The 25,829-nt window shown below is 56.9% G+C and overlaps 1 protein-coding gene across 3 annotated transcripts; it reads right to left on the reverse strand.

Annotated features, from left to right (window-relative positions):
* Positions 1-2,644: 2,644 nt before the first annotated feature.
* On the reverse strand, positions 2,645-24,644 carry TRIOBP (TRIO and F-actin binding protein). Of its 3 annotated transcripts, XM_055807309.1 has the most exons (19): positions 24,432-24,644; positions 22,980-23,113; positions 21,139-21,579; positions 20,221-20,353; positions 18,891-19,865; positions 18,529-18,624; positions 13,196-13,252; positions 12,772-12,840; positions 12,228-12,317; positions 11,271-11,380; positions 10,285-10,843; positions 9,544-9,654; positions 7,443-7,590; positions 6,804-6,915; positions 6,157-6,316; positions 5,692-5,805; positions 5,305-5,391; positions 4,227-4,390; positions 2,645-3,473 (listed from the first exon to the last, which is right to left on the reverse strand). In XM_055807309.1, exons 1-18 carry the CDS (start codon positions 24,543-24,545, stop codon positions 4,229-4,231), a joined length of 3,672 nt encoding a protein of 1,223 aa, XP_055663284.1. In that variant the 5' UTR covers positions 24,546-24,644; the 3' UTR covers positions 2,645-3,473; positions 4,227-4,228. The 3 variants fall into 3 exon arrangements, with proteins under 3 accessions (XP_055663284.1, XP_055663285.1, XP_055663286.1); XM_055807310.1 differs by lacking the exons at positions 18,529-18,624; positions 18,891-19,865; positions 20,221-20,353; ... (1 more) ...; positions 22,980-23,113; positions 24,432-24,644 and adding an exon at positions 17,053-17,230; XM_055807311.1 differs by lacking the exons at positions 18,529-18,624; positions 18,891-19,865; positions 20,221-20,353; ... (1 more) ...; positions 22,980-23,113; positions 24,432-24,644 and adding an exon at positions 16,259-16,493.
* Positions 24,645-25,829: the final 1,185 nt, after the last annotated feature.

A 25,829-nucleotide genomic window follows, 5' to 3' on the forward strand; every position in this document is an offset into this window, starting at 1 on the left:
CACTGCCAGCATGCCATGCAGGCAGCATGGTGGGGGCCTCATCCAGAAGGAAAATCTATTCCTGTGGGCCACCCATGCCACTCTGCCCCAGCTTGGGCTCGTGCCTGCATTTTTGGCCACAAGAACCTGCCATCAAGCCCAGGGCAGGGTGGGTTACCCTCTGCACCTCCTTTTCTCCTCAGGGAGGGCTACCCAGCTGCTCCAACCCTCCTGTTTCTGGCATTAGTCAGCAGAGGTTGAGAAATCTTGCTTCTCTGACGAACCCCAGAAGACAGAGCCTGGCAGAGGAATCCTCTCCATAATCCCATTTACCTTCTCCTCCCTCCCTGCACTGCATTCAACCAGACCCCATAGGGATTTACACACTTCCAGCTGCGGATTTCATCTTAAATGGTCAAGCTGTGTCTACTGTGGATGTGCTGTGGATCTGCCAGGTAGGATCTCCTTGCAGGGAGAGGATGGCTGTTCATTGACACCCCAGCACATCAGAGCACTTCTGGTGACTAGTGCCAGTGACATTTTATTTTACCCAGTTTCTATTTTCAAAGAGGTTCAGAATCCTCAGCAGTGGGACTTGGCCTCACTGGCACTCAGACCCAAGTGCTTCAGTACTTTGTTAGTGGCAAACCGGGGAAGTTACCTGAATTTCCAGCCATGCTCATCAGAGGTTCAGCCCTGGGCCCCTGGTGTGTAATGCAGTGTGGTCAGCTCAGCATGAAGCCACTCAGCCCATCCACAGCTAACAGCAGAGCAGGCTTTAATGATGCCAATAAATAGTGAAGGGGTATTGCCTCTGGCTGCTGGACCAATTACCACTGTTTTTCAAAGATTTGCAAGCTGTTTCTCAAGAGCAAGCTCCTTATGTGAGCCAGGATGCTGCCCTTTTGGGCTCTGCCAGCCATTGCGCTTGTCACTTGTGGGCATTTTGGTCATCTCTCCCTGCCACTCTCCCCCAACCCAGCTCCCCTGCACCCAGCAGATAGTGATGCAGAGATGATGGGCAAGCGTATCACCCTGCCACAGGCAAGACAGGGGCTGTCCGATAAACACCGTGCTGGTTTGGAGGGCGGCGGTCTCCCATCACCCTGGGGTGACAGGATGCTCCTACCCAAGCAGTGGCTGATTTGCAGCCACAGAGCCTCAAGGAGGCGAGGCTCAACCGCATGTCGGGCGCCCGCACATTTCGCCTGCACTTACACGACACGTTTATCGGGGCCAGCAGCCCCTGGTCAGGAAAGCAAAAAGAAAAAAACACCACCCCAACAAACCAACCCAAACAAACACAAGATACTGAACCCTTCAGGGAAGGGGCTGGTGAGCAGCATGCCAAGCACTGTGCGCTCCAGCACTCTGCGGGTTCACCCCTTGCTCACCCTCCGCTTGCCCCCAGCAGCCCACTTTTGGGGATTTCTTCCCCTGAGAGCAGGTACGACCATGCAGACTGTTGTTTCAGTGTTTGTTTTTTCTAAAAACCATGCATGCACCCCCAAGCCTGCAACACTGTGCCCTGAACCCCACTTTTTTCCTTCCTTTCTTGGTCCCTGCCTCATGGCAAGACCAAGCCGTGCAGTCTGGAAGCAGTTGCCCTGAGCTGCTCTGTTGCCTTTTGCCTTCCTTCCCATCTCAGCCCCTGGCATGCCAAATGCTTACCCTGTCCCATACTCAATGGCAACAGCCATGTCTTACTGGGAGGCAGAGGGAAAAGCCTGGACCTGGGGCAGCGTGGGGACAAGGTTTCTAGCCTGGAGGCAGGAGGCTAAGCACCAGCAAGAGCAAGCCCTGGCTCTGCACGGGTGCAGGGGGGAGCCGGCCGCTGAACTCAGTGCCTGGCCTCTGGCACCATCTGCCAGGTTGCCCAAAGGCCTTGTACACGTGACTAAAGCCTGCAACCCAGTTGTACCAGAATCTGAAACTTACAAAAGCAGCTCGCCTCACCTAGGGAAAGCAGCTGCTGCAGCCCTGCTCAGAGGGGTGGGTCTGCATTTGCCTGCACCCCGCTGCCTCAGGGGCTGCTGGTACCACAGCAAGGTCATCACACACCGAGCAGTGCCGTGCTGCCCTAACTCTCCTCTCACGGCTGCCACGACCACCTTACACACCACTCCCATCCCCGACCACCTTACACACCACTCCCATCCCCACATCGCACAGTACTCCAGCCTCCCAGCCAACACATCCATCACCTCTATCCAAAGGTCTTCATTTACCCCCTGGTCTTCCCCTCCTCAGATGTTGCCCCCAGCCCTGGCAATAGCCTGCAATTAGGGCTCTTCCATAATTGCCAGCAGCCTCTCTGCAGAGCAGCAGCTCACATTTACATTGAGATGGGGCTGAACGAGGAGCAGTCATGCCAAGGTCCTCCATCCCGAGGGTCCACGTGGGATTTTCAGAGCTGTGTGGTGAAGCAGGTTATTTCTCCCCCAGATCCAAAGGTGGGGCAGGCAGCTGGATTAATGGCACTGCAGGGCTCCTCTTGCTCTCCGGCCAGGGGCTGGGGGTGCTCCCACTGCTTTCCCTCCCCAAATCTAGAGGGAGGCAAGCAACAGGTCAGGATACCCCAAGTCGCACAGGAACCTGGAAAAATGACACCCCACTGCCACACTGGGTTAGGGCCATGTGGCAAGCCTTCCCCTCAAGGAACACATTTTTCTCAGCGAAAAGGGAAGATTTTATTAAGTTAAAAGTTGAAGGGTGTAGCAGAGCAGCAGCAGCTGCCACCTTGGAGGGGGTTGGCTCCAGCAGGTGCAGTAGCAGCGTCACAGCTCCTCTTCCCTGGAAAGGAAAAGCCCCCTGGCTCTGGGCTTCTGCCAGCTTGGGTTCTCAAAGGAGCCAAAGGACAGTCACAGAGAGAGCTCGATCATGCGGACTCTTGCCAAGGTCTCCTATTTCAAAAGTCCCAGGCAAGCATATCCATGGCAGACTGCCCCAGCAGCTCCCTCCTATGGCTTGCATGTCTTCTTTGCAGGTCCCTGGGGTTGGCACGGAGTGCATAGGTGGAGGGGTCATGATCCTCACCATACATCCCAGGATGGTCCACAGAGACATTTGGAACAGACAGAATATGTGCTGAAGGTGGCTGTGCGGCCAGGAGCAATGGGGCTGGGAGGGGGTTGGGGAACCAGATTCTCTTTGTTAGGGTAAAAATTCTGGTGATGCAGTAAAAGTTTTCCCCCTTCTCTTCCCCTTCTTCCCAGGGAGGCAGAAAAATTCCTCTATAAAATATAATTTTCACATATAAAATCCTGAAGAAGGTGCATGTAAGGAGCCAGTCCAAACAATGTGCTCAGGTATGCAGGCAAAAGGGGTTCATCAAAAAAGCTTTGGGAGGGGACTGAGGAGGTTGGGGTGTGTGTGGGATTCCTCATCAAGGTGATAACAGATGGGATTCAACACACACCCCCCCACCACCTTCCCTGCAAGTGAGGAATGGAGCAAATACAAAACAAGAACAGATAAACAAATGAAGAGAAGACCTGGAGAGAGAGAAAAGAGAAAACCAGACCTGGTTTAGAAAGACTCCACTGAGCTCAGAAATACCGTATCTTCTCCTCCCCCAGGAGATGGCCATCTGGAGCCCTGCTACAGACCCATGCATCTTGGTGCCCACCAGCAAATGCTGGTGGAGCAGGGTGACCCTAATCCTGATGGCCACTGCATCCAGGCAAGAAGCAGAACTGCCCTGGACAACAGGACAACCTCATTCCTGTCACCCTGCTTCCCTCCCCAGATGCAGCAGGCATGCCCACAGGTGCGAGTGGGAGGAGGGCTGGGTCTAGTCAGGGCTGCTTTGTTGCAGACCTAATTTCCATGCTGCGATAGAGAAACTGCTTCAAAGGTGAATGCAGCAGAAACATTACCTATGTAGGTAGCACATAACTGCCCCCACGCTGTCACCTAAGCCACAGGGCGAAGGCCAGCATATGGCTGGCTCCTACCTCCAGCCTGGTTGAGCAGTGCTTGGTGCTAGCTGCAGGAGCATCAAGAGCAGCGTCAAGAGCAGCATGGCAAGAAGGGGGCTGAGCACCTTGCGAGAATGTCAGGCACAAAAGGAGGGCCAGGGGTGCAGGATGAGAGAATGCAAGAAGCAGAGAAGGAAGAGTTTAAGCCTAAAGTTTTAACACTCTGCAGCAGGAGGAACTGGCAGCTTCCATCTCCTTGTCAATGCGGGGCAGCCAGTCTCAGCCACTTGCACCTGCAGGGGACATCACAGCATCACTGGTGCTCACCGTTACTCGCCAGCGCTGTTGCACAGTGACTCCTTCTCCTGCAGAGCTGCCATAGCCAGGCGCAGGTGTTCCTTCAGCTGCTCGATCTCTCGCTCCGAGCGCACCTTGATGTGATTCAGCTCTGCATAGACATCTTGGTATTTCCCTGACGCAAATCTCTTATCCTGCCAGAGAAGGGAAAGGGGTCAAGAGGTTTTAGGGCCAATAATAGGGAAGGGGGTGACAAGGCAAGCCCAGCAGCAGAAAGGCCAGCAGGTGAGGAGGTGAAAGTGAATCCCATGTTTGAAGCCCATCCCAATCCAGGCCACACAGAAACCATTCAGAAAAAGACCATGGAGGTAGCATTTCCCAAACCCCAGGCAGGGAAGGAAGGCAGGGTCACTGGTCCCACAGTAGTGGCGATCTACAATATCAGATTGAGGAGATGTGGGATTTACTATGGCTTGTGTGCATTTGGGCCAGTCATGTGGGAAAAATAAGCCCTACTAAAGATAAAGGCCACGGAAAAAGCCAGTCCCAGCCCAGCCACTCATACAGCAAAAAATCTTAAGTGAGAAAATTACAAACTCCTGGAGCATCACTGAATCGCAAAGCTTCTTTCAGGTTCCCCTTTGGCAGGGGTCTTTGAAAATCCCTCTGAAGGAGCTGCTGCCAGTGGAGGGAGCAGCACACCCAGCAGCTGTGCCCAAGGAAACTCATCTACCCAGCGAGATGACAACTGGAGGAAGAGAAGGTGGCTGGGCAAGCAGAGCACTGGGCAGACTTCATCCAGGCTTCCCAACTGGGAAAGAAGGGCTCCTGGCTTGTCCACACTTACGTGTACATACATCTGGGGAAACCAGCAGCAGTCTCCATGACATTTCCCTTGTACAAGGGAAGTCTACACCAGCCTGTGCTGCTCAGAGCATGTGGCTGCTTATGCACTCAGGAGCACGCCAGGACAAGGAGCACAACTCACAAGAGAGTTTGGCCCAAGAATCCCATCAAACCCAGCTGAATCCTGCTGACATGCAGCCCTGGTGCTCCCCTCCCTCCCCTCTCCTGCTTAATTTCCCAATGGCTCCCAGAAAACACCAACCTTTTGCACCATCTGCAGCTCCTCCCGGAGGCACTGCACCTCTTTCTTTAGGTACTGGAGCTCGTTCTCCTTCACCCGCAGCAGCACCTGGGCCAGGAGTAGGGAGAGGAATCAGAGATGACTCAGGAGCCTCAGAAAGGCCAGCAGGTCCTGGCGCAAGCGTGGCAATGGAAAAGGAAGGAAGGGCCAGGAGGGCTGGGGCAGGAAACAGCGTGAGCAGCCCAGGAGAGCAGCGAAGGGGAAGCTTGCGTACCTGCTTCCTGCACCAGCCCACCGCTCCATCCGGCACCCCACTCCCACCCGCTCCCAGCCAAAACCACTGTGAGGAGACCCCCAGCACAGGGTGGGGATAGAGGCAGGGGGGCAGCACAGGGGGGGACTCCGTACCTCCAGCTCACAGGAGCTCCGCTCATTGTTGTGCGAAGAGCGGTCCCCAGAGCCCCGCGATGAAATAAAGCTTCGCAACTTCCCAATCTCATCCGAGAGACGGGTCTGCAGCTCCTGCAGGCAAAACCAAAAGACATCAGATTCGCCATGGCACAGGCCTCTCTGCTGTCCTGACCTCTCCATCTTCAAGCCAGCCCTACTCCAGCTTCGAGAGACCTTCTTGTAACCCTCTGCCCATAGGTTACAGCACCTACAACACAAAGTACGTTCACCATATTTAACATGATAGTTAAGACAAGCCCATCCACAGCCTCTAACTTTTTTTTTTTTTTTTTTCCTGATGATGATGAAGTCTCAGAAGGGAAGAAATGGGAACAAGTAGGGGAGTTTTAACACAAGGGCTGGGCTGTGCAAGGGAGGAACATGCTCGGCGGTCTCTGCTGGCAGGGAAAGCCCTTCTCTTGCCTGGTTTTTCCGGAGGAGCTCCTTCCCTTCCTGCTGACAGCACTGCAGTGTCTGCTCCCGCTCCTCTGCCTTCTGGGTGAGCTCCCCGATTTCCAGGCACTTTTGGGAATACTGTTCAGAAAGCACCTGCAGCTCCCGCTTCAGGGACTCCACGTCCAACCTGCCAAAGAGGTGCTGGCTCATTGCTGCCCTGCAACTTTTGCTGGCCCCTGGCCACTGACATCACCTTCCCCCCCTGCCATGGGCAGCCTCTGCCCCCATCAGTCATTGGCACAAAACAACGTTCCCTGTGGACCAAGGCTTTATTTCCCACCCTCCTGCACGTGAGCATGGTGCTTCTAGGAGCTTCAAGCCATGAAGGAAAAATGGAGGAGCTTTCCATAAAGAAAACAGAGGGAAGAAGCTATAGGAAAAATGGAGGAGCTGCAGGGAAAACAGGTGCTACAATAGCCAAGCAGGGGATAAACCTCCCTGCCCTACAGCTCCAGCAGCCCTGGCAGTCACTGCCGGGCACCCACCAAGCCCACAGAGGGAGCTGGGGAAGTGACAGGAGGGAGAGCTGGGGGCTATGGCTGCAACCAGGGTGCAGTGACACTGGCACATGGCGGCAACATCAGGCAATGGGAGCGGGACAGGTGGTTTCTTACTGGTGCTGTTTCTGGAGGGCATCTGAGATCGAGCTGCATTGCTGGAAGCTTCGTGTCCTGCCCAGCTCCTTATTCATTTCCTCCCGGTGGGCTTTCTTCAATGCCTCGATGGCTGCAGAAGGGGCAATGGGAGATGGGGGATCAGGCTGCGCAAGTTCCGGCACATATGGGGAAACCACACCAGGGAACTGGTTGAGTTCTTGCTGCTGCGGGCTCCCAGACCTCTTTGCAGATTCCCCCTCCTGCCCTCAGGGCATCCCCCACCTTCTCCATGCCCCAGGATCATCCCAATGCACCAAATGCTGCCAACTAGACCAATACGGGGCAGTGTGGGAGCTCTCTGCCACCTCTGCCAGCCCCGTCCACCTAGAAGGTGCTGACCCCCCTCCTACCCATCCACAGAGGAAATAACCCATTTCCCACCGCATCTTTACCACCCCAAACCCCCAGCCCCAAACAGCCTCCACAGCACAGGTCTGAGGAGTACCAAACTCGTGCTCCAAGGAGCATCAGCCTCACACCAGTAGGGTTAGCAGTGTGGCTTCAGGTGACTGGGATGACTGGTTTCTGGCAAGAGACATTTGGGAGAGGCAGGAGGGACCCACCTAAGTGGGGGCATGGCTTGGTGTTCACTCCTACCTGCTGCCGTTGCTGCCGCCTCCTCTGCCAGGAGCCGCTCCTTCTCATGCCGCAGCCGCTCCAGCTCCCGCTGGTGGTGCCTCTGGAGCTCCTCCATCACTTGCTGGTGGGACGACTCCATCTCAGCCAGGCTGCGCTCACAGGCCTCCTGCCGTGCCAAAGAAAGGAGGGGTGAGGGACCAGGAGGCAGGAGCAAAGGCTTGGGCCAGGACAGGTACCGGGCTGAGCTGATGTTTGCCTTTGCAAACCTCATTCGAGTCCAGGGCCATTTTGAGAGAAGTGAGACCATTTGCCATGAGGGTCATTTCTTTCTGGAAGTGAGGTGGAACTTTTATCAGTGAACACAACTATTTGATAGGGCTGCACATCTTGCAACCTTTGTGCTTTGTGAAGGATGAAACATTCCTTTTGCTCTTCTCAAAACTGAAGCAGCAAGACAGGAATGTCTGTCTTGGGCCAAGAGCTGGGAATGACACACCTGACAACTCAGTCCAGACCCTCCACCAGGCTGCACTGCCTGGCTGAAGGAGATCAACAGAGGGAACTGCATCTCAGTATCTGCCTTTTAAATGAAGTAGCATCCCTCAGAATCAATGAAAACTGAGCCTCTTCTCCTGAAAACTGACACCTTGAACTGCCCTGTGGCCCAACAGAGGCTGCCAAAGAGCCCTCCACAAAGCCTAATGGTTAGGGATCCTCCTCACACAGCTTGCCCTCCTTTCTGATGGCTCTGAGATCAAGGGGATTGTTCTTTCAATGCTGAGCACTGTGGTGAATTGGGGTTACCGCCAAACAAAGCGGTTCCTACTTTGGAGCTACACCTCTGCTCTCCCTCCAGATACTTGAAGCACCACCCCAAGCCCCTCAGGAAGGTTTTGTTCACCCCCAAACCATGCCACAGTATTATTTTAAAAGTCAGGGCCTCTAAGACATCACCAGAGTGCCACATCGCATCCATCCCCCAACAGCCCCTTGCTGTCCCGTTCCTTCCCCCAGTACTAAGGTGAAGGCTGATATAAAGGGTGCTGCAACACGTTGTAGAAATGCAAGTCCTTTCTGGCTACTCCTCCCTACTGAGATGAGGGAAGGTGTGAAGTTTCACAGATGAACCAAAGGAAAAAGCAACGGATCAATTTGGTGATCGGCCCACGGAATGGCTGTGGACCTCAGCAGACTGAGGGAAAATGAGCCCTTGGGGAAAGGCCAAGTTTGGCCTCAGATGTGAAATGCTGGCCTTTTGAGACAAGTTATTAGGAAGGTAAGTTGCCATTCCTCCTCACTCCTTTTGGGTTTTTTGACCATAAAGAGGCCTGTGAGCTGTAAATATTAAATCAAGAAGACTGAGCGACTGGTAAGTGGCTGGGCTGGGCACCTCAGGACTTGTGGGTTTCTTTATCTGGGTTAGGTACAGCCAGCCTGCTGCAACAGGCTTCACCAGACCCCATTTCCTTTCCCCCAATTTCTTTTGACACGTAGGACACATCCTGAAATCCCCACAGATTGGTGGAATGGCAGCCTACTCTCAGGAAATCCCTGTGGGATGTGACCCCACTTGCTTTGGACAAGTCCATGTAGGGGGGAAAATAAATAAACAAAGAGAAGCCAGAGGCTGAAGCGTGAGCAAACTCCGCTTTGCGGGCTTTCCCACGTGCCACCCCAGCAAACAAACCGGCTGCACTGTCAAAGTGACCTTCAGGGCTCAGGCGGCTCTGGCAGGAACAGGAGATCCCCAGGGCCTGACGGACTGCTTTTAACAAGGGATTTGGGAGCTCATGTTAGCAAGAACCACATGTGGCGAGCTGCAAACCGCTGGACAGGTGGCTCAGCAGAAGGCTGCTGACCCACCTCCAAGCTAGGGCACAGATCCTGCACGCTTCCCCTAATGCTCCTCCTCCTCCTCCCCATTTATGCTGTCCCCTTTAAGGCTAGGCAACACACACCAGCCTTTATGTAATTAACATTGATTACAAGTGGGCACAGTTTGGGTCACCATGGCAACCCAATGATTAGCGATACCTGCTCAGCAATGAGCTGGGTCCCAGCATTTCCCAGCTTCGGACTGGAAGAGACCCCAGAGTCCTGTGTCCAGCACCCTGCTCACCTGTGAAATGTACCCCCGGGGCACATGGCCATCTCCCTGGGATTTCACCGCCTCCCGAAGGCTCTCATTTCGGGCCCGGCAGGACTCCAGCTGTGCCCGCAGTGACTGGACCTGCACCAGGGAGGGGAGAGAGATAGTCAGGGGCAGAAAAGTGCTGTGGCCTGACCAGCGCGCTGCATTTGAACACTGGGTTTAGTGTTCATGGCCAATGGAGGCATCAGCTTCCGACAGGAACGGCAGCCTGCAAAGGGATCAAATTGGCAGAGCCACCCCCCAGCCTGGTAAGTGTTAGCAAGGAGAGGAGGAGACATCCCAGCCTCCAGGTGTGGATCTGTGCTGGAGGAAACCACCACTACACATGTAGCTGGGACAACAGACAAGCGCACAGGTCCTTTCAAAAGCTGGTGGGTGAAGCACCTGCAGATTTGTGAACAGCCAGAGAAGAGAGGCTGTGGATGTACTCCTGGGAAACACCAACTCCATGTAAGCAGTGCCACCAACTAACTTATCCTGGATCAAAACATGGCCTGGGCAACCTCTCCAAGTGTGTGAGAGCAGATCTTTGGCCTTGTATTACCTGGCTGCAAAAGCTCCCATGCACTTGAGGGGTGGCAAACAGAGCCAGAAAGAACGAACACCTCTCTGCACCTCTGCCCTGCTCTTCTGCAGAGCCTCCTACTGCCAAGCACCACACTAAGGGGCCACCAGAATCCTGGTTTGAGAGAGAAGGGATGCTCTTACCTCCTTTTTCAGCATCTCATTGGTCTCTTTGTGGCCTCCCTTGCTCTGGTTCAGCAGTGCTGTCAAGGGCACCCGCCGTGAGTCCTTCAAGGGCAGGCGTTCCAGTTCCAGCCACTTCTTCTCTATCTCCTCATTCAGCTGAATCCGCTGGTCCTCCGAAAGTGGGGGAGTGGGGAGGTCCTGCTCCCCCACCTTGCAGGAAGAGTCTCCCACTGGGCCATCGCTGTTTGGGACCCTGCTGTCAGGGGTCTCAAACCATTTCCGCCTCTCCTCCGAACGGACAGCCAGATCCCGCTCCAGCTCCTCATGCTTGGGAGCTCGATCAGAGATCCTCAAGCTCCCTCTCATTTTCTGCAGGGACGCCTGATTCCCAGGGTCCTGCGGCAGGGGAGACAGCTCCACGTAGTCAAAGGCATGGCGGTGTCCATCTGCCTTCCAGTGTCCACCCTTCAAGTTTCCCTCAGAGCCCAAGCCTGGCCGCTGCTGCTCCTCCAACCGGAGTGAGCCCTTCTGGGGGACACAGTTATGGAAGGAGTTCTCCTTGTCGCAGTCAGCCAGCCTGAAACCAGAGCGACAGCTGGTGAAGGAGAGGCATGGTGTGGGAAAGGATGCCAGCGGAGGCACCATCAACTGCCCAAGGCTCAGCCCTCACTCAGCCCAGCCTTACAAAATCCCACTGAGCGTGGAGCTAGGCCTGTAGCATCCCACCCCTTGAGGAAATGGGTTCCACCCCAGCTCTAGCCATGCTGGTGGAGAAACCGGGCTAAACTGATGTGGCAAGGCAAAAAGTGGGTGCAACAATGGGAGCCACCAGGCTCTCAACCCCTGCCACTGGCTGGTGTATCCAGGCCATGTTCAGGAGGAGCGGAAGGCAGGGATGATCTAGGAGCAGCCGGATTTCCAGAGGGGCCTTTCCAGTCCCTGCCTGTCAGGGGAGAGGGGCAGAAAGAGGAGGAAGAAGTGAAGCAGCGTGGGGCAGCTCTTACTTGGTGACATCCGGAGCACTGACCGGCCGCACGTTCTTCCTCAGGGCCTCGATCCAGTTGCGCCGGATGCCCGAGGTCATTGCTGAGAGGGTGAACACGGCATCCTTTGTCTGCAACGGGGAGGCAACAGAAGCCCCGTCAGCACCCAGTGGAGGTACAAGCAGCTCCCGCTCGCTCCCCAAGACCCCCAGGCACCTGCTTGCACAGGTGGTTGACAGTGTTAAAGAGGCCACCTGCTGTGTCAAAGACTCTTAGGGGCAGGTGAAGGGGTGGGAGCAGGGACATGCTTTTTGTGGGGAAGCCCATTACACATCCTCCACGAGACCATCTCCAGGCAAAGACCAAAGAAACTTTGCTGACACACCTGGCCCAACGTGAGGCAGTGCAATCCAGCCATTCAGGTGCCGGGAGCTGGGCACCAGCGCTGGGGTGAGGTTCCCTACAGCAGCAGGCCACAGGGGAACCCAGACCGTGAAGTGCCCAGCTCTGCATACCCAGAGATGCCGGGTTTTGTGCTGCCTTAGCAGTCACCTCCTGCTGCTACAGCAAGTAGCCAAGTTTGTGCTGGGGCCAGATCCAGGGTACAGGCTGTTACTTACAGCACAGTCAGCCAGGCTACACTGAGATCTGCAGTGCTCACCACTCCCTCCCCGCAGCTCTAGAGAAGGTGCCTTGGACAACTCGTCAAGTAAACACTCCTGGCATTTAGCTTGGCTCCTGGGCCCCCTCCAGCACAGCCTCTGGTCAGCCCTGCAAAGCCTCCCTCCTCCTCCTCCATCCTTTCCAGGTGGGCAGCACTCATGTCCCTGAGCACTGCCACCCACGCATCACCAACTAGCCTTGCCAAAGGTTTGCATGGGTTGCCTCTCGGCATCTCAGCATGGGGAGGGAACAAGCATTGCCACCCAGTGTCCCTTGGTGCCACTGCTCCATGTCCACACAGTGCCAGACACTCACATGTATCTGGAAGCCATAGTTGCGCTGCACCGCAAACTCTGTCACGTCTGTGCAGAAGCGGAGGTCAATTTCTCCATCAAGGTCATCAGCCTGAAAGCACAGCCACCCATTAGGACATCAGTGCAAACCCAGCTTTGAAAAAGCTCCCATCACCTGTCAGCACCATAAACAAAGCACAGGCAGCCTCCGCCTTCATCCCACAGCTCTCCAGGAGCCGGTCTCAGCTCCCCAGCACAGCGTGGCCTCTTTTAACCCAAGGGCAGCCAGTAGTGTCGATGGAGAGCATCAGAGATGTCCAGCCACAGGACCAGCCCTTCTCCTCACCTCCCAGCACTGACAGCCCACCAGGCTTCACCACCCCACCTTCAGATACCCATCCCCTTCGTCACCCCTTTGGGAAGAGCAGCTTGCCACCTCTAGTGCCCTTCAGGAGGACATGATGCTGCTGCTTCTCCCCGGAGCGTGCTGGTTACGCCAGGGCTGCACTCCTCTCCGTGCTGGCCAGGAAGCAAGAGAAGGCTGGAGAAAAGCTGGCCATACTTACCTCCTCTGCGTTCGAGTCCCGGTAATACCTCAGGCTTGAGTCAGTCAGCACGAACCAATGTTTCTTCCACTGCAGGCGGATCGGGCAGGGGGAGGGAAGGGAAAAGACAGGAGGGAAATGGATAGGCAGTTACCGGGGGAAACGTAGGAACAGGGAGGGACGCTCTGCACTGTGACCTCTTGGCCTTCTCTTCCCCCTCCTCCACATCCCTTCCAGCTCCCCCTCACACCCCTCGGCTGGAAGAGGGGCGCTGGGTGAACCTCCATGCCTGCACACAGAGCAAGGCACCTCCACCAAAGGCTTCCTGCTGCCTTTCCCAGCCGGAGTGACCTCAGCAAGCGAGGGGGAAGGAAGCTGGCTGCTCACCAGGGGATCTCTAGCAGCAGGGGCTGGGGGAAGAGGCAGACCTCCACCTTGAGCTTACCTCTCCCGGCTCATCCAAGATGGACATCCATCCCTTCTTGAAATTGAGGAGATCCGGCTGGAGAGGAGAGGAAAAAACAGAGGGTTACTGTCTTGGAGCGACACACAAAAGGTCTTTTCATGCCAGGGGGTGGAAGGCGAGTCTCCAGTGGCAGAATAACAGTGGGAATGGCCTGGCATTGCTTTTAGGAAATTCATGGGGGTGTAGGACCCGGTGGTGAAGCAGAACTGGATTTAGCTCTCAGCAGCAGGCAGTCGTTCCTGTAAGAGGAAGCAGGAGATAAGGAAAGAGGTTTTAAAAAAAATGAAAGGAAAATATGCAGCAGGGAGCTTTCCACAAGGTGCCTCAGAGGTATTTATTCAGGGGGGGGAAGCAGGGACAAGGAGAGCAGGCAGAAGGGAGCGTTTCACTGCCACTGATGGGGCTTGCCTCAGAGATGGAGGCAAAGTCACAAAGAATCAAACACACCTTGTCCAAACCATGGCCATCCATGCCCCAGGGCTACTGTCCCTCTGGTAACTTCACCACCAATCTTTTATTGAAGAAGTGAGTAGTTCTCTACAAAACCGCCCTCACCGCAAATGTACAGGAGGCAATTCAACAGCTGTGAAAACACATTGCCTTTAAACAATGTGCTCCAGGGTAGAGATGAAATCAGAGTCACAACCAGTGCTTGATCCTCTCAGAGACTTGACACTCGCAAAGACTCAATCCTTTCCAAGGTGCTGGGGGCTCCTCTTACCCAGCTTTCTGCTTCCTCCTGCTGCAGAGCCTGCCCTCAGCCCAGGCTTGGCCACCGCTACCAAACGTAAGGATGAACAGAATCTCACCCAAATCACCCTGTGCTAGAAAGAAGTTTCCCCCTGCTCCCCCTCCTCCTAACCTCATGCCACTGGTGCGGCATCCCAACCAGTTTATCTCCTTCCCAAGGTGGAGTGCCAGAAAGCTGACTCAGGGGAACCACTCTTCCTCGTTTTGCCCTCAGCTAAACAGGCTGGAGCCAGTCCCTCTTTCCTAACCCTGCTGGCTCCAGAGAAGTTACGCCACCAAATAATTCAGCCCAATACCTCTTCTCCCCGGGAAGCCAGAGTTTGCTGATCTGTCCCTTCCGCAGCAGAGCCAAGTGCGGACAGTGCCAGAGAGGTGACGGTGCCAGAGCTGGACCTCCCAGCGCTCTGCACCAAAACTGCCAGCCCTGTGGAAGCCACCAGTGGTCCCTACATGCCACAACTGCGACCCAAGACCAAGCTGGCAAGAAGGGGTGGCTTGGCACAGCCACTCCACACCCCCAGAACAAGCCTGGTGGCCAGCCGTGGCTGCCCCGCAAGCCCAACTCCCTGGCTGCCCAGCTGGGCTGAGCCTTCCCCTTTTTTCATCTCCTGAGCTGCCACTCTTGGGTTACACCCAAGGTTATGGGGTGGCAAGGGGCGAGTACGCCGGCCCACCCCAGCACTCTGGCTACTGGTTCGAGCAGGCACACGGAGGCTCGCCAAGGGGAGGGTCACCAGCTGCTACAGACTCAGGCTCTGCCAGAAGTATCCGATGGTGGCCCCAAGCTGCCTGAGAAGGGAGGAAAACCAAAGCGAAAGGACACAGAGGGCTCCCATGCCTCACCTCCCACCGAGGTGATATGCGCTGCCAGCAGCTGGGAGATGAGGGGGACACATGCATCCCCAGCCGTATGAAGCTGGATGTCCCGCCAGCCCTGCTGCTGCCCTGAAATTGTGCCCCGAAAATTAATTCCTTCCCTGTGGCAGCAGCTCCACCCTTTTTCCCGTTATCCCTTCTAATCCGGTGACTTCAGCTCCGGCTCCGAACTGGAAGCAGTGGGAGGGAAGGAAAGGAGGCAAAACATCAAAGTGCAACCTCCCCCCCCTCCCAGGCCACACGTGCACTCGGCTCAGCAGAAGAGAGGGCAGGCTACGTGGAGGTGAAAAAACAATATAGGGAGAGACAGAGTGAAAGGACTCCCGGTTGGGGCTGTTGCACAGCTCAGCTGGGTCTCATCTTATTGAGGATTTACAATCCCAAAGCATTAGGTGCCAAAACAACGAACATTAATGGGATGTATGCTGCCGGGAAAACTGGCACAAAGTCCTGCCAGAACTGCTGCCCCTGATGCAGTGCTGGGGCCAGAACCCCCCCTCCCCCCGGAGGGCTTCTTCCAACTGGGCAAATTGCACAGGACTCCTGTTTTCCCTGGTGGCTCCATTTTCGCTGCCACCCCCAAGGCATGGAGCCGCAGCTCTGGTATTGGCTTTGAACTATTTTTGTCATGGCAAGGCCAGAACCATAGGATGAGGCATCAACTGATGCTTTTCTCCACCTCCCCACAACCAAATCCACCTTCCTCATCTGGCATAAAGAGTTTGGGATACTGGGAAAGAAGAGAGCAGGGTTCAGACTGAACCCCCCATCCAGAGGAAGTGGCCCAGTGGCAGGAGGAGGAAATGGCCAGGAAAGCCAAACTGCTGGGAGAGATCCGGGTGCCAGAGACACAAGAATGTGGCAGGATGCACCCCCAGCAAAATGCACAGTCCTGCAGTGCAACTCGGGGCTGCAGACAGCGAGGCTTCGGCTCGGGGGGTGGCAGCAGCAACTCTGCCTAGTTGTATCCATACCCACCAGCTATATGTTTGGCCTTGCAGCTGGCCAGGTAGAGGCACCAGAAGGGGTCCCAAGCAGCTGGGGACAGCGGTGACACTGGAAGGACTGGCTTACAACAGCAGGTTAAAGAGAGGTGGCTGCCTGCTCTGGCTGAAGAAGGGCTACAGGGGAGGTGATAACAGCCTGCAAGTATCCGAAGAATGTAAACACCAAAGAAGGAAAGGGGAGTGGGTGAGAGCAAAAGAATGGTTCCTGGGTGGTACAGAGGCGCCAGGATGGAGAAGTGGAGGGGGAAGAGGCAGCAGCAGGCTGAGAAAGCGCAGTGTCTGAGAGGAGGGACAGGATGATCAGACGCGCTCCTTCCATCACCAGCCTCTGCCATCGCTGTGCATCCCGCTCGTCTTGCTCCCAAAAGCTCCTCAGAGCAGCAGGTCCCAGAGCACCGCTTCATCTCACCTCCCAGAGACGGTGCGAGGGGCTCCCGGCCTCCCGGAAAGCACAACGTCTCCTCTCCTCCAAAAAGGGAACCCGCTCCGCTCTGCAAGGCGCATGCCCCAGGCCAAAACACAAAGCAAAACCGCTCCAGCTCGGTTTGGTGGAAGTACAAACCGCTCCCAGGATAGGGTGCACACGCAGCTCCCGAATCTATAGGTGTTGCCAAAGCAGCCTGGCCTGTCACCTCCACCACCCCGCTGTCCCCAGCAGCCTTCCTGGCAGGGCCGGCAGAGGTCTGCTCCGAGGAAGGCTCGCCCCGGGTGGGGGATGCTCCCAGCCCCCAAACCGCATCTGGCTCCCTCGGGGAGCAGCAGCTCGCCATGCCGGAGGGGGTGCGGGTTTCGCACCGGCCGCAGTCACCGGTGCGCTGAGCTCGGCAGGCCTCAGCCCGCCCGCCCGCGGCACCCAGGTCCGTGCAGGCGGGGTGCGCTGCCGCTAGCGGAGCCGCGCTGCCCAGCGGCCACGGGGGCCCCGGCGGCGACGGGGAAGGGAGGCAAGGCGGCACCGAGCCTCGGCCACAGCCCCGAGCACCGGGCAGGGCCAGAGCCCGCCCAGCGCGCAGCGGTGCCCGGGCCAGCAGGGAGCGGAGGGACCCGGGGAGGCGGCGGCTGACAGCTGGGGGCCCTCCGCTCGCTCCTTCCCAACCGCCGGCTGCCCCGCGGGGTCCCGCTGCGCGCCCCCAGGGCCCAGCCGAGGGGGAGGACCCCCCCGACCCCCCCCCAAACCCCGAACCTCGCGGGCCGGTCCCGACTCACCGTCATGGCGGGGACGCCGCGGCCGGCGGCGGGGCCGGGGCCGGGGTCGCGGTGGGGCCGGACGCTGGCAGCCAGGGCGGCGGGGCAGCTTCAGCGGCCGGGCGGCACCCGCGGCCCCACCATGCCCGCTCCGCCGCCCGCCCCGCGCTGCCCGCTCGCCTTCCCCCCCCCTCCTTTTTTTTTTTTTTTTAATTTAAAAAAAAAAAAAAAAAAAAAGAAAGACAAGGAGGAAAAAAAAAAACCCAACCCAAAAACTTTTTTTTCCTTCCCCTAAACTTCCTGGGAGGGCCCGGGCAGGCCAATGGCAGCCAGCCGCCACCGCCCCGGCCGCCCGCAGCCAATGGAGCCACCGGGCTGCCGGGAAGGGACGGGACGGGACGGGACGATCCCGGGGCTGGCCCGGGCAAGGGTGAAGCCCGGGGAGGTACGGCCCGAAACCGCTGCTGCCCCAGGAGGGGAGGCCGGGAGCCCAGCCCTTATCCAGGCGGGATCTGTGGGGTTTTTTAGGCAGGGATTTTCAGCAGCCCCGTCGTGTGCACACAGCGGGGTCCTCGCCTTCACCCCTGAAGCTGCTCGGTTTTATACGCCGCCCCCACCAAAACGAACCCCTAAAGCTGCAATCTCGGCAGAAGTGGAAGCAGGTCCCAGAAAGCCAGCTGGCATCGGGAAGGGGAATGGCTAAAGAAGGTCCCGAAGGAATGGGGGCAGGAGGCCGAGGATCACGAAATGCCAGGCTCTGCTCCACCGTGCAATTACAGAGGCAACACTTGTTGCCGCAAGGCAAAGTGAAGGTGCCTGGCCCAGAGCTCAGGGCTGAGGAAACCTGGAATAGGTGCGGTGACCCAGACCCAGTCGTGCAGGGGGAGCTCAGGGCTTTGGGCTCCTCTCCAGCCTGGATCAGGGAAGCGAGTTTCAGAGGCCTTTGGGAGCCTCCTGCCCTGCTGCAGTTTGTCCTTGCATAAAGCAAAAAGCCAGGCCCTAGCAGGGGATAACCTGGCCAAGGTGACTGACCCACATGGGGGGGGGACTTAGGCGCAGCTGGCAGTTCCATGGGCTCCCAGAACACTTTCTGCAGCCCTCCAAGGCCACTCTCGTGGCATTTTTGGTACCCCAGGAATGCCAACACAATACACCTGTATCTTCTTTCATGCCACTAAAGCCTGCTTCATCCCCATAAAACCTTTGGTGCTATCACAGCACAGACAATAATAAAGGGAAGGAAAGCAGCTATGCTGAGATTTTAGTCCCAGGTCTACTGCTTGCCTCTTTCTGGCTTTAAAAAAAGGCTCCGTTCCTCTGTTTCCCTAACTGAGAAAAGGACAAAGGACAAAGGGAAGGGGAATGTTCGTGAGCGTGGTGCCCAGGAGGTCACAGGAAGGCAGCACCTCACTGAGCGGTGGAGGGCCAGGTGCTGCCTGCCCACAGAGCAGAGCAGGCAGCTGTCCTTCCTCACCATTCCCCAAGCCTGGCACCTACCTTGTTGCACTTCTCACTGGCATTCGAACGTGGCTGTGGGCTTCTCGAGGAGCCAGCGCTGCTTTGCAGTGGGAAGGCGGCTCCACCCAACTGGGGCTGCATGGGGAGAAAGCAGGAGCTGAAGCCATGGGTCCTCACCTTAGTTTCCCAGATCCAAGCATCTGCCTCCCAGTGCAGGCCAGGGGGGAAGCATCCTCCCTTCTCCCAGTGCCAGGCAGGCAGCGTGGCTTCCCTGGACAGGCAGAGGACCCAGGGGAGCCAGGGCAGTGCAGAATTGCAACCCAGGGAATGCACCCACTCTGTGCTTGCCAGCTTATGCCTGATGGGGTCCCCCCATCACCTCTGGCTCCTGCCCTACTCACATGGTAAACGAGAAGCCTCTTGTTCCTCCAGCTGCTTTCCAATGGCTTCTCTGGGTTGTTTGTGTCTTGGGTGTGCTTCCAGTCATCCTCCAGCTGCTGTGATGGACTCTCAGGCCTTTTCCAGCTGTCATCCGGCCGTAGTCCTACGTCCAGACATCTTGTGGGGCTTTTCCTGTCCCTTCCCAGCTGGCGCATCAAGTCTGCATGGCACACAGGCTTCTCTTGGTGCTTCCAGTCCTTCTCCCATGCCTGTGTTTGGTGGGCATCCCCTCGACCCCTCCAGTCCTTCTCCGGCGGTCGCGTTGGGCTTGTGGGGCGCAGGGGCTTGCCTTGGCCTTTCCAGTTGCCGCCAGTGCTCCTCCCAGCGTGGGAGGGTGGCAGCTTTTCCCGGAGGCTCTGCCAGCCACATTCAGATGCCTTCCCAGGCCCCTTGAGGTGCAGTGGCTCCCCTGACTTCACCCGTTGCCTCCCTGTCCCCTGCACTGGGGTGGGAGGGGACATTTCCTTTTGGCTTCTCCATGTGCTCTCCGTGCGCCTCCCAGGACTGAGGGACCGTGGTGGTTGCCCTGCCTGGCTCACTCCACTGTTACCAGAGCCCTTCCCAAAGCCCACAGGGTGCAGGGAGTTCCCTCGGCTCTTTCTCTCTAGGGCTTGCCCTGTTCCCCCTGCCTGCCAGGCAGCTCGGCCCCTCTCCGAGTTCAGGGAGCGGCTAGGCTCCCCTTGGCTCCTCCAGCTTTTTTCTGAGCGCCAAGGAGGGTTCGCAGGCTCCCCTGCCCTCCTCTCCGTCCGCTGGGACGGACTTGCGGAGCATGGGCTCCGGCTGCCTCTCTCCAGCAGCCAGCCGGGGCTAGCAGGGCGTGGGGGGTCACCCTGGTTCCTGCTGGACTTCTCAGGGTGCCAAGCTGGGCTGGAGGAACGCAGAGGTTCCTTGAGGTCTCTGCTGCGCTGCTCGACTTGCCAGGAGAGCCGCTGACCCTAGGGACAGAGGGGACAGAAAGCAGAGAGTCTTCTTAAAAAAAATAACTGCCAGTGAGAGGGAAGAAGACAGGATTAGGGCTGGGAGACAGTTTGGTTAAAAAGCTCCCCAGACAGCAATTGCATCCTCATGCACAGAGCTAGCCTGTACTGAAGTGTCTTGCACCCAAAGGGCAAAAGGGGTGCTGCCATTTAAGAGCAAAGTCACAGTCCATGGCAGAGGGAGGGCTGGCAATAGCAGGGAAGGGGGAGCAGGGCAACAGAAGAGAGAAGCATGTGGCAGAAATAGAGGAAAACGTGTCAGGGAAAAGCAACGCAGCATGGGGTCCCACCATGCAGCCAAGCCAAGCCTCACCTCCCTGGGCAGGCTGGGGCTAGACTGCCTCCGAACTAGGCGGCCTTTGCTGGGTGGCACAGGGGTCTTGCCATCGAGCCGGTCCACACGTCCCTCCTCCAGAGCCTGGAAGGCCTCCAGGGTCTCTGATTTCCTGTGGGCACACACAGTTTGTCTGGCTGCCACCAGGCACAGCTCAGAGGCAGAGCCCCTTCTCCACTTAAGCCTGACCCCACAGATGTCCACCTGCCCCAGACACCGTGTGTGCCACAGCCTCTCCCTGTCCCCATCGCTTCATGTCCCACTGCCTCACTCATGTCTTCTTCACACCGTTCCTTAAGCTTTCCTCCATCTGGTCCTTCACATCCCAGCCACCTGCCCAGGATACTCCCTCGTCCCCGTTTACATCCCCTCCTGCCCTGTGTCATTGATGCTGGAGCCACTCTAGCTTCTCCAGCCAAGACCCAACAACCAGCACTGGGTAATTCTTAGCATCCCCCATCCTTTCCTGAGTGACTCCTACAGTGGAGCCTGGATCCCTGGGGAGCCACTGACACTGGGAGCGGGGACCACTTGTTTCCTTCCCCTCTTCTGTGGCCTGCCCTGCTCTGCAGCATGTCCTGCAGCTTCCTGGAGGTGGCTGTGAGGATAAGGAGGGTGGGCTGCTCCCTCCGCCTCCAGCAATGCAGCTCCACGCCACTTTTCCAATGGCCTCAGCTGCCTGCGTGCCACACTGGGGGAGCTCCCCAGGCCGGAGGAGCTGAGCCTAAACCCAGCCCTTTCTTTAAGGGAAATTTAAGCACAGCTGAAAGCTGAGCTTTGCCATCTAGCCCTGCTCTCTCCCTGAGGCACAGCTCAGCTGAGCTCCCCGACAGCGTAGGGAGCATAGCACAGGCAATTCCCTGCCTCTGGCCACTGTGGAGACCTCTTGCTTCTCACCTGCGTTCGCAGCCAAATATCCTCTCCACCTCCACCCGGCCGGGGCTGAGCGTGCGGGAGCCACAGCGGTCGACAGCATCCCGCTGGCCAAGGAGCTTCAGCTTGGGCAGATCTGCCAGCACCGTGTACTCCTGCCTCTCCAGCCCATGCCGCCCCTCCATGCCCCCGCCGCCAGGCTGCCCGCGGGCGTCCCGACCCCGTGAGCCGGTGAGGTGCCTGCCACCGCCCAACGGGTCGCTGCGGGCTGGCAAGAAGCCAGCGGTGGCACATGGTGGGGTTGATGCCCTGGGAGGGCTGGTTTTGCGGTGCTTCAGCCAGCTCTCCTCAGGCTTCTGGCTGGTGGTGCGGTGCTCTGGGACGGGGAGAAGGCCGTTACTGGGGGAGGCACGAGCGACGCGGGATGCCACCACGTCCACAGCAAAGCAGGTCTTCGCAGGAGAGCTAGAAACGGTCCAGGAGGGCAGAGATAAAACCCAGATTCCCTCCAGGTGGGGTGGGAGTGCTGGGACACAGTACTGCAAGCCAAGGGCACGCCAAACCATGCAGAGAACACCCGGGAGACCCACGGTTCATGGTCAGCACACACAGGGATGCCATCTCATGGACTCTGGGCCTCATCCCTTCATATGATGCCCATGGAGGTGTTGAACTAAATAGAGATCTGCCGTGAACTTCAGAGATCCCCGGGGTGGAAAACAAACCAGAACTAGGATGTCACACAGGAGCAAACCAAGAGTACCTGCTTTCAGTGGGCAGATTTCTTTCCTAAAGCCCTGTGCCTCGGTTCTCACCCAGGATCCAGAGGGAACGGGCTGAGCCCACCTGGGTCTGTCTGCCTGCGGGGCTCGTGGCCGCATCTCCTCCTTGCGGCCCGTGTAGCTCGTCATGTCTCGTTTGCCCGTTCCCAAAGTGTTGTCCCACAACCGGGTCATTTCCCCGTCCTGGGAGACAAGATAGGGCAGATCTCTGCAATGGGGACCGGTAGCTTTTGGGGGCTGGAAGGAGGTAAGAGCGTTTATCAGAAGTTACAGCCTGTTCAGCCCAAAAGCTGCTGGTGAAAAAAATGAGGAGAGGAGCTGGATGAGCATAAGATGACCCCAGCCCAACATCTGTGGTCATGGCAAGAAACATAGGGAAGCCCATATAGGGGAATCCAAAAGCGAATTTCGTGTGCTCTTTAGGGGAAGAGCCTCCTTTGTTGGGACTAAGGGTCTCAGCTGATCCCCCCCCTTGCAACTCAGGATCTTCTGAATGTGGCCAGCAGAAGTGGCACTGAAGGGCCGAGGGGGCTGGGGAGACCAAAATAACCCAAATCACGAGATCCCATCTCACCCTGGGAAGCGCAGAATTGGCTTCGGCACAGGCGCTGGGGTTGGTGCTGGTTTCTCTGTGCTCACCCTCAGCTCCGGGGCTGAGCGAGGGATATCCCCTGCTCTCGTGCCAGCTGTGGGGCAGGGAGAGAGGACAGCTGGTGGTCAGCACAACCCACAGACCTCTGAAGCGAGAGACAGCACCAGCAGCCCAAGCCACACCGGCTCTCTCTCTACTGGATGGGCAGAGGCTGGCAGAGCCCATCCTGGGACCACCAGCCTTGCTCTACAAGCAGTAAGAAGGAAGGAGACTCTTTTGGTGGCCCCCTGACCTCTCCTGGAAGAGCCAAGAGAAACCCAGTTAGAGGGCATGGCATGGGGGTTGCTCAGCCTTTTTTCCCGGGCAGCAGAGAATAGAGCATCAGGGAGAAGGCATTTGATTTCCCCCTGCTTGGCTTCCCGCTCCCCCTCCTCCACTCTTCCCACTGAGGGGGGCTCGTTGGAGCAGCATGGCTCCCAGCTAGTACTCACCGCTCTGGTCCCTCCACTGGGCCCACGCACACGTATACCTCACACTGTGGGGCTAAAATATGGAGGGCGTCCCAGGGCTCGCCTGAGTCTGCGCTGCTGCCGGCATCATGCCCTGTGACCTCCGTGGCATGGTCCTGTGAGGAAGAAGGGAGTGCAATGGTGCTGTCAGTGTGTTGAGGATGAGGAGGAAGGCTGCCCTTTGGAAACGCCTGCTTCTTCTACCTCCTCTGAGAGCAGCCTGGCCTCTGGGGCTCTTGATGCCTCTCCCAGCCCACCACTGAGATTTTTCTCCTACTTCTGGAGGCCAGAGAGGCCCAGCAGGCTCCTATCTGATGCTGAATGCTGCAGGCATCTCGGAGACAGCGCGTGTGGATGAGGGCTCAGGGAAACTGCCTTCCCATGTCAGCACTGATGCTGCTGGCAGCTGCTCTCCCTTGCCACCCAGAGAGCTCAGGGAGAGGCAATGGAGCCAAGAAGGAGGGAGATTTTTGTAAAGAAGGCTGTAGCCCCAGCCCCTGCCTCTCTCTGTCAGGGCTTGCAGGCATCTCAGCATCCTCCCCAGCCCTGTTACCTGCAGGGCTTATAAGCAGCAGTGGGGGAGGCTCTGAGGAGCCAGCTGTCTGCGTCACATCTCACCCATGCCAGCATTCACTCAGAGGTGATAGCTCTAAGCAGATCATGGGCAAAGGGCTGAGGTAACCTTAGAGGGCCCAGGGACAGGGTGAGAGAGGGAGAGGGCAAGAAAGAGAGAGGGAGGCTCATTACTATTTCATCATTCCAGGCCAGTCACTCCCGGAGGACAGTGAACAACACGAAACCCTCAGTGAACATGAAACCAGCTGTTGCCTGGTCAGAGGCAGCCAAGTGGTTTGTGCTTCCAGCCCTGTGCCGAAAGAATGTGTTGGATCAAGGTACCTGGATCCCAAAGTCCCATGAGATTTATCTCCCTCCTGCCTTCCCCTCCAGGAACAGCTTGCTGCAGCTGCCCCAGGGACAGAACTCAGCCCTGGCCCTAAGCTGACAGCTGGGGGCCTCAGGGACATCCACCAGGACCATATTTTAGGTCAGGCAGCCTGTAAACTGTAAACGCCACAAGACATCAAGCCGAGATTAACCCATGGTGGGTCCCTGCTCTGCCAGTTCCCCCTTCCCTCCTTGTAGCTTTGCATTTGCAACACCCCTGCTTTCCCTTCCAGCATTTATCAAGCCACTCACACCCAGTGTCCAGCCCTTCCCTGCTAAGGTAGCTCCAGGCTCTGGCCTGGACATGGTTAAATGATGGATTCCCATGTCTGGGAAGACTCCCCATGCAGATTTCCCCCAAAGACCTCTAGAAGGCCAGGTGAGCCTTTGTCTTAGGGATTTCCATCTTTACAAAGGCAGATGGAGTCCCAACATAAACAAAGGGTCCTTAATGAAGTATTCATAGCCTCCAGGTGGGATGGAGCTCACCTGGATAGCATGCTGGTGAGCCCCTGCGGCTTGGAAACAGTGCTGGCACAGGCTCTTTGCAAATACGTTGGCTTCAAAGTTCATGCAGGGCACTTCATCTACTGAACCAGACATCGTCCATAGCAGGGACACAAAGATCTTTGGCTGCTGGGCTGCTGGCAGGTGGCAGCCAGGAGGAAAAAGAGGAAGAAGCAGCAGCAGAAGACCAGAGCTTAGGATCTCCCAGCCTCAGGTTCCTATGGAAGCAGGAATGTTATTCCCAGACTGGACTTTGCTGCTGTCAGCTGGCAATACTGGAATCGAAAGGCATCCAGGCACAAGGTGACCAGTATGATTCATGTAATTACAGATAATAAAAGGGTGTATGCTCTAGCAGGGACCCCTCACAGAAAAGGGCACTGCACTGCGCCTTCAAATGACTGATGACACCCCCCAGTTTGGGAGTCCCTGCGAACAGAGGGAATGATGCTCACATCCTGCTATTTTGTTTGATGGAAGTTTTCTTCCTGCAAGCTCTCTTAGAAGGCACAAAAAGGAAACCTTTCTTCTTGAATATGTTGCTCATAAAGTGATAGCTTTAAGCAGCTTAGGAAATTTGGAGGCCCACTGAGACTCTTCCTAAACTTGTTGACCCCACTAAAATTTGAGACCTGTAGGACAGTCAATTGCAAAACTGTGAAGGGCAACAAACAGCTAGCACAACAGCTGGACTCCACGCTTCTGTCCTGGCTTTTCACAAGCATCCTGCCCACCATCACCTCCTCTGTCCCACAGGGTTTGAAAGTGAGTCCTTGGATTTGAGGATGTGATCTGAGCTGGGAGGGCTCCACTGAATTTGTCTGGAGGAGGCACCAGCAGACGGACAGGCAATCTGTGTGGGATGAGTCCAGCCACCCTGATGCGAACACGCCACTGCTTCCCTAAACATGGACGCTTGAGTCAGAACAGCTGATCAGGGCTATGGCTGCTCCCCAAAAGAACCAGGGCCAACTGTTAATGCCAAAACTAAGCTATAAGTTTTGTTTGTCAGTGCACTCATGTGCAATACCGTGAGTTGCACTGGTGCCAACCTTGCAGCCTCCTTCCTCGCATTGGAGCACGTTTTCTTAACTCGTTCACACAAAATACCCAGACAGGAGCCTAAGCACTCACTTGCCAGGGATGCAGCACAAAACACCCCAACACTGCTGCCCACCCCTGCCCATGGAGTACCACCCGTGGCTGGAGCCCATAGCACCCCACTGCCTGATGGACAAATCATTGCTCCCCACATCCTACTGCCAGGATAACGCTGTGATTCCCAGGACCTCTGGCATGCATGCACGCACGCACGCACGCAGTCCGCCATGCTCAGCGCTCCCAGTGCCTCCCAGTACCCGCAGTACCTCAGCATCCCTA

Source organism: Falco peregrinus, chromosome 6, assembly GCF_023634155.1.
Source record: "Falco peregrinus isolate bFalPer1 chromosome 6, bFalPer1.pri, whole genome shotgun sequence".
Taxonomy (NCBI): domain Eukaryota; kingdom Metazoa; phylum Chordata; class Aves; order Falconiformes; family Falconidae; genus Falco; species Falco peregrinus.

Excerpts from the sequence above, each read along its gene's own strand:
- TRIOBP (XM_055807309.1), bottom strand. The coding sequence starts at position 24,545 with ATGTCTGGTTCAGTAGATGAAGTGCCCTGCATGAACTTTGAAGCCAAC. Across the intron at positions 11,381-12,227 it reads ACTATGGCTTCCAGATACAT|ACAAAGGATGCCGTGTTCAC; the intron begins GTGAGTGTCTGG and ends TCCCCGTTGCAG. Across the intron at positions 9,655-10,284 it reads ATGAGATGCTGAAAAAGGAG|GTCCAGTCACTGCGGGCACA; the intron begins GTAAGAGCATCC and ends TCCCTGGTGCAG.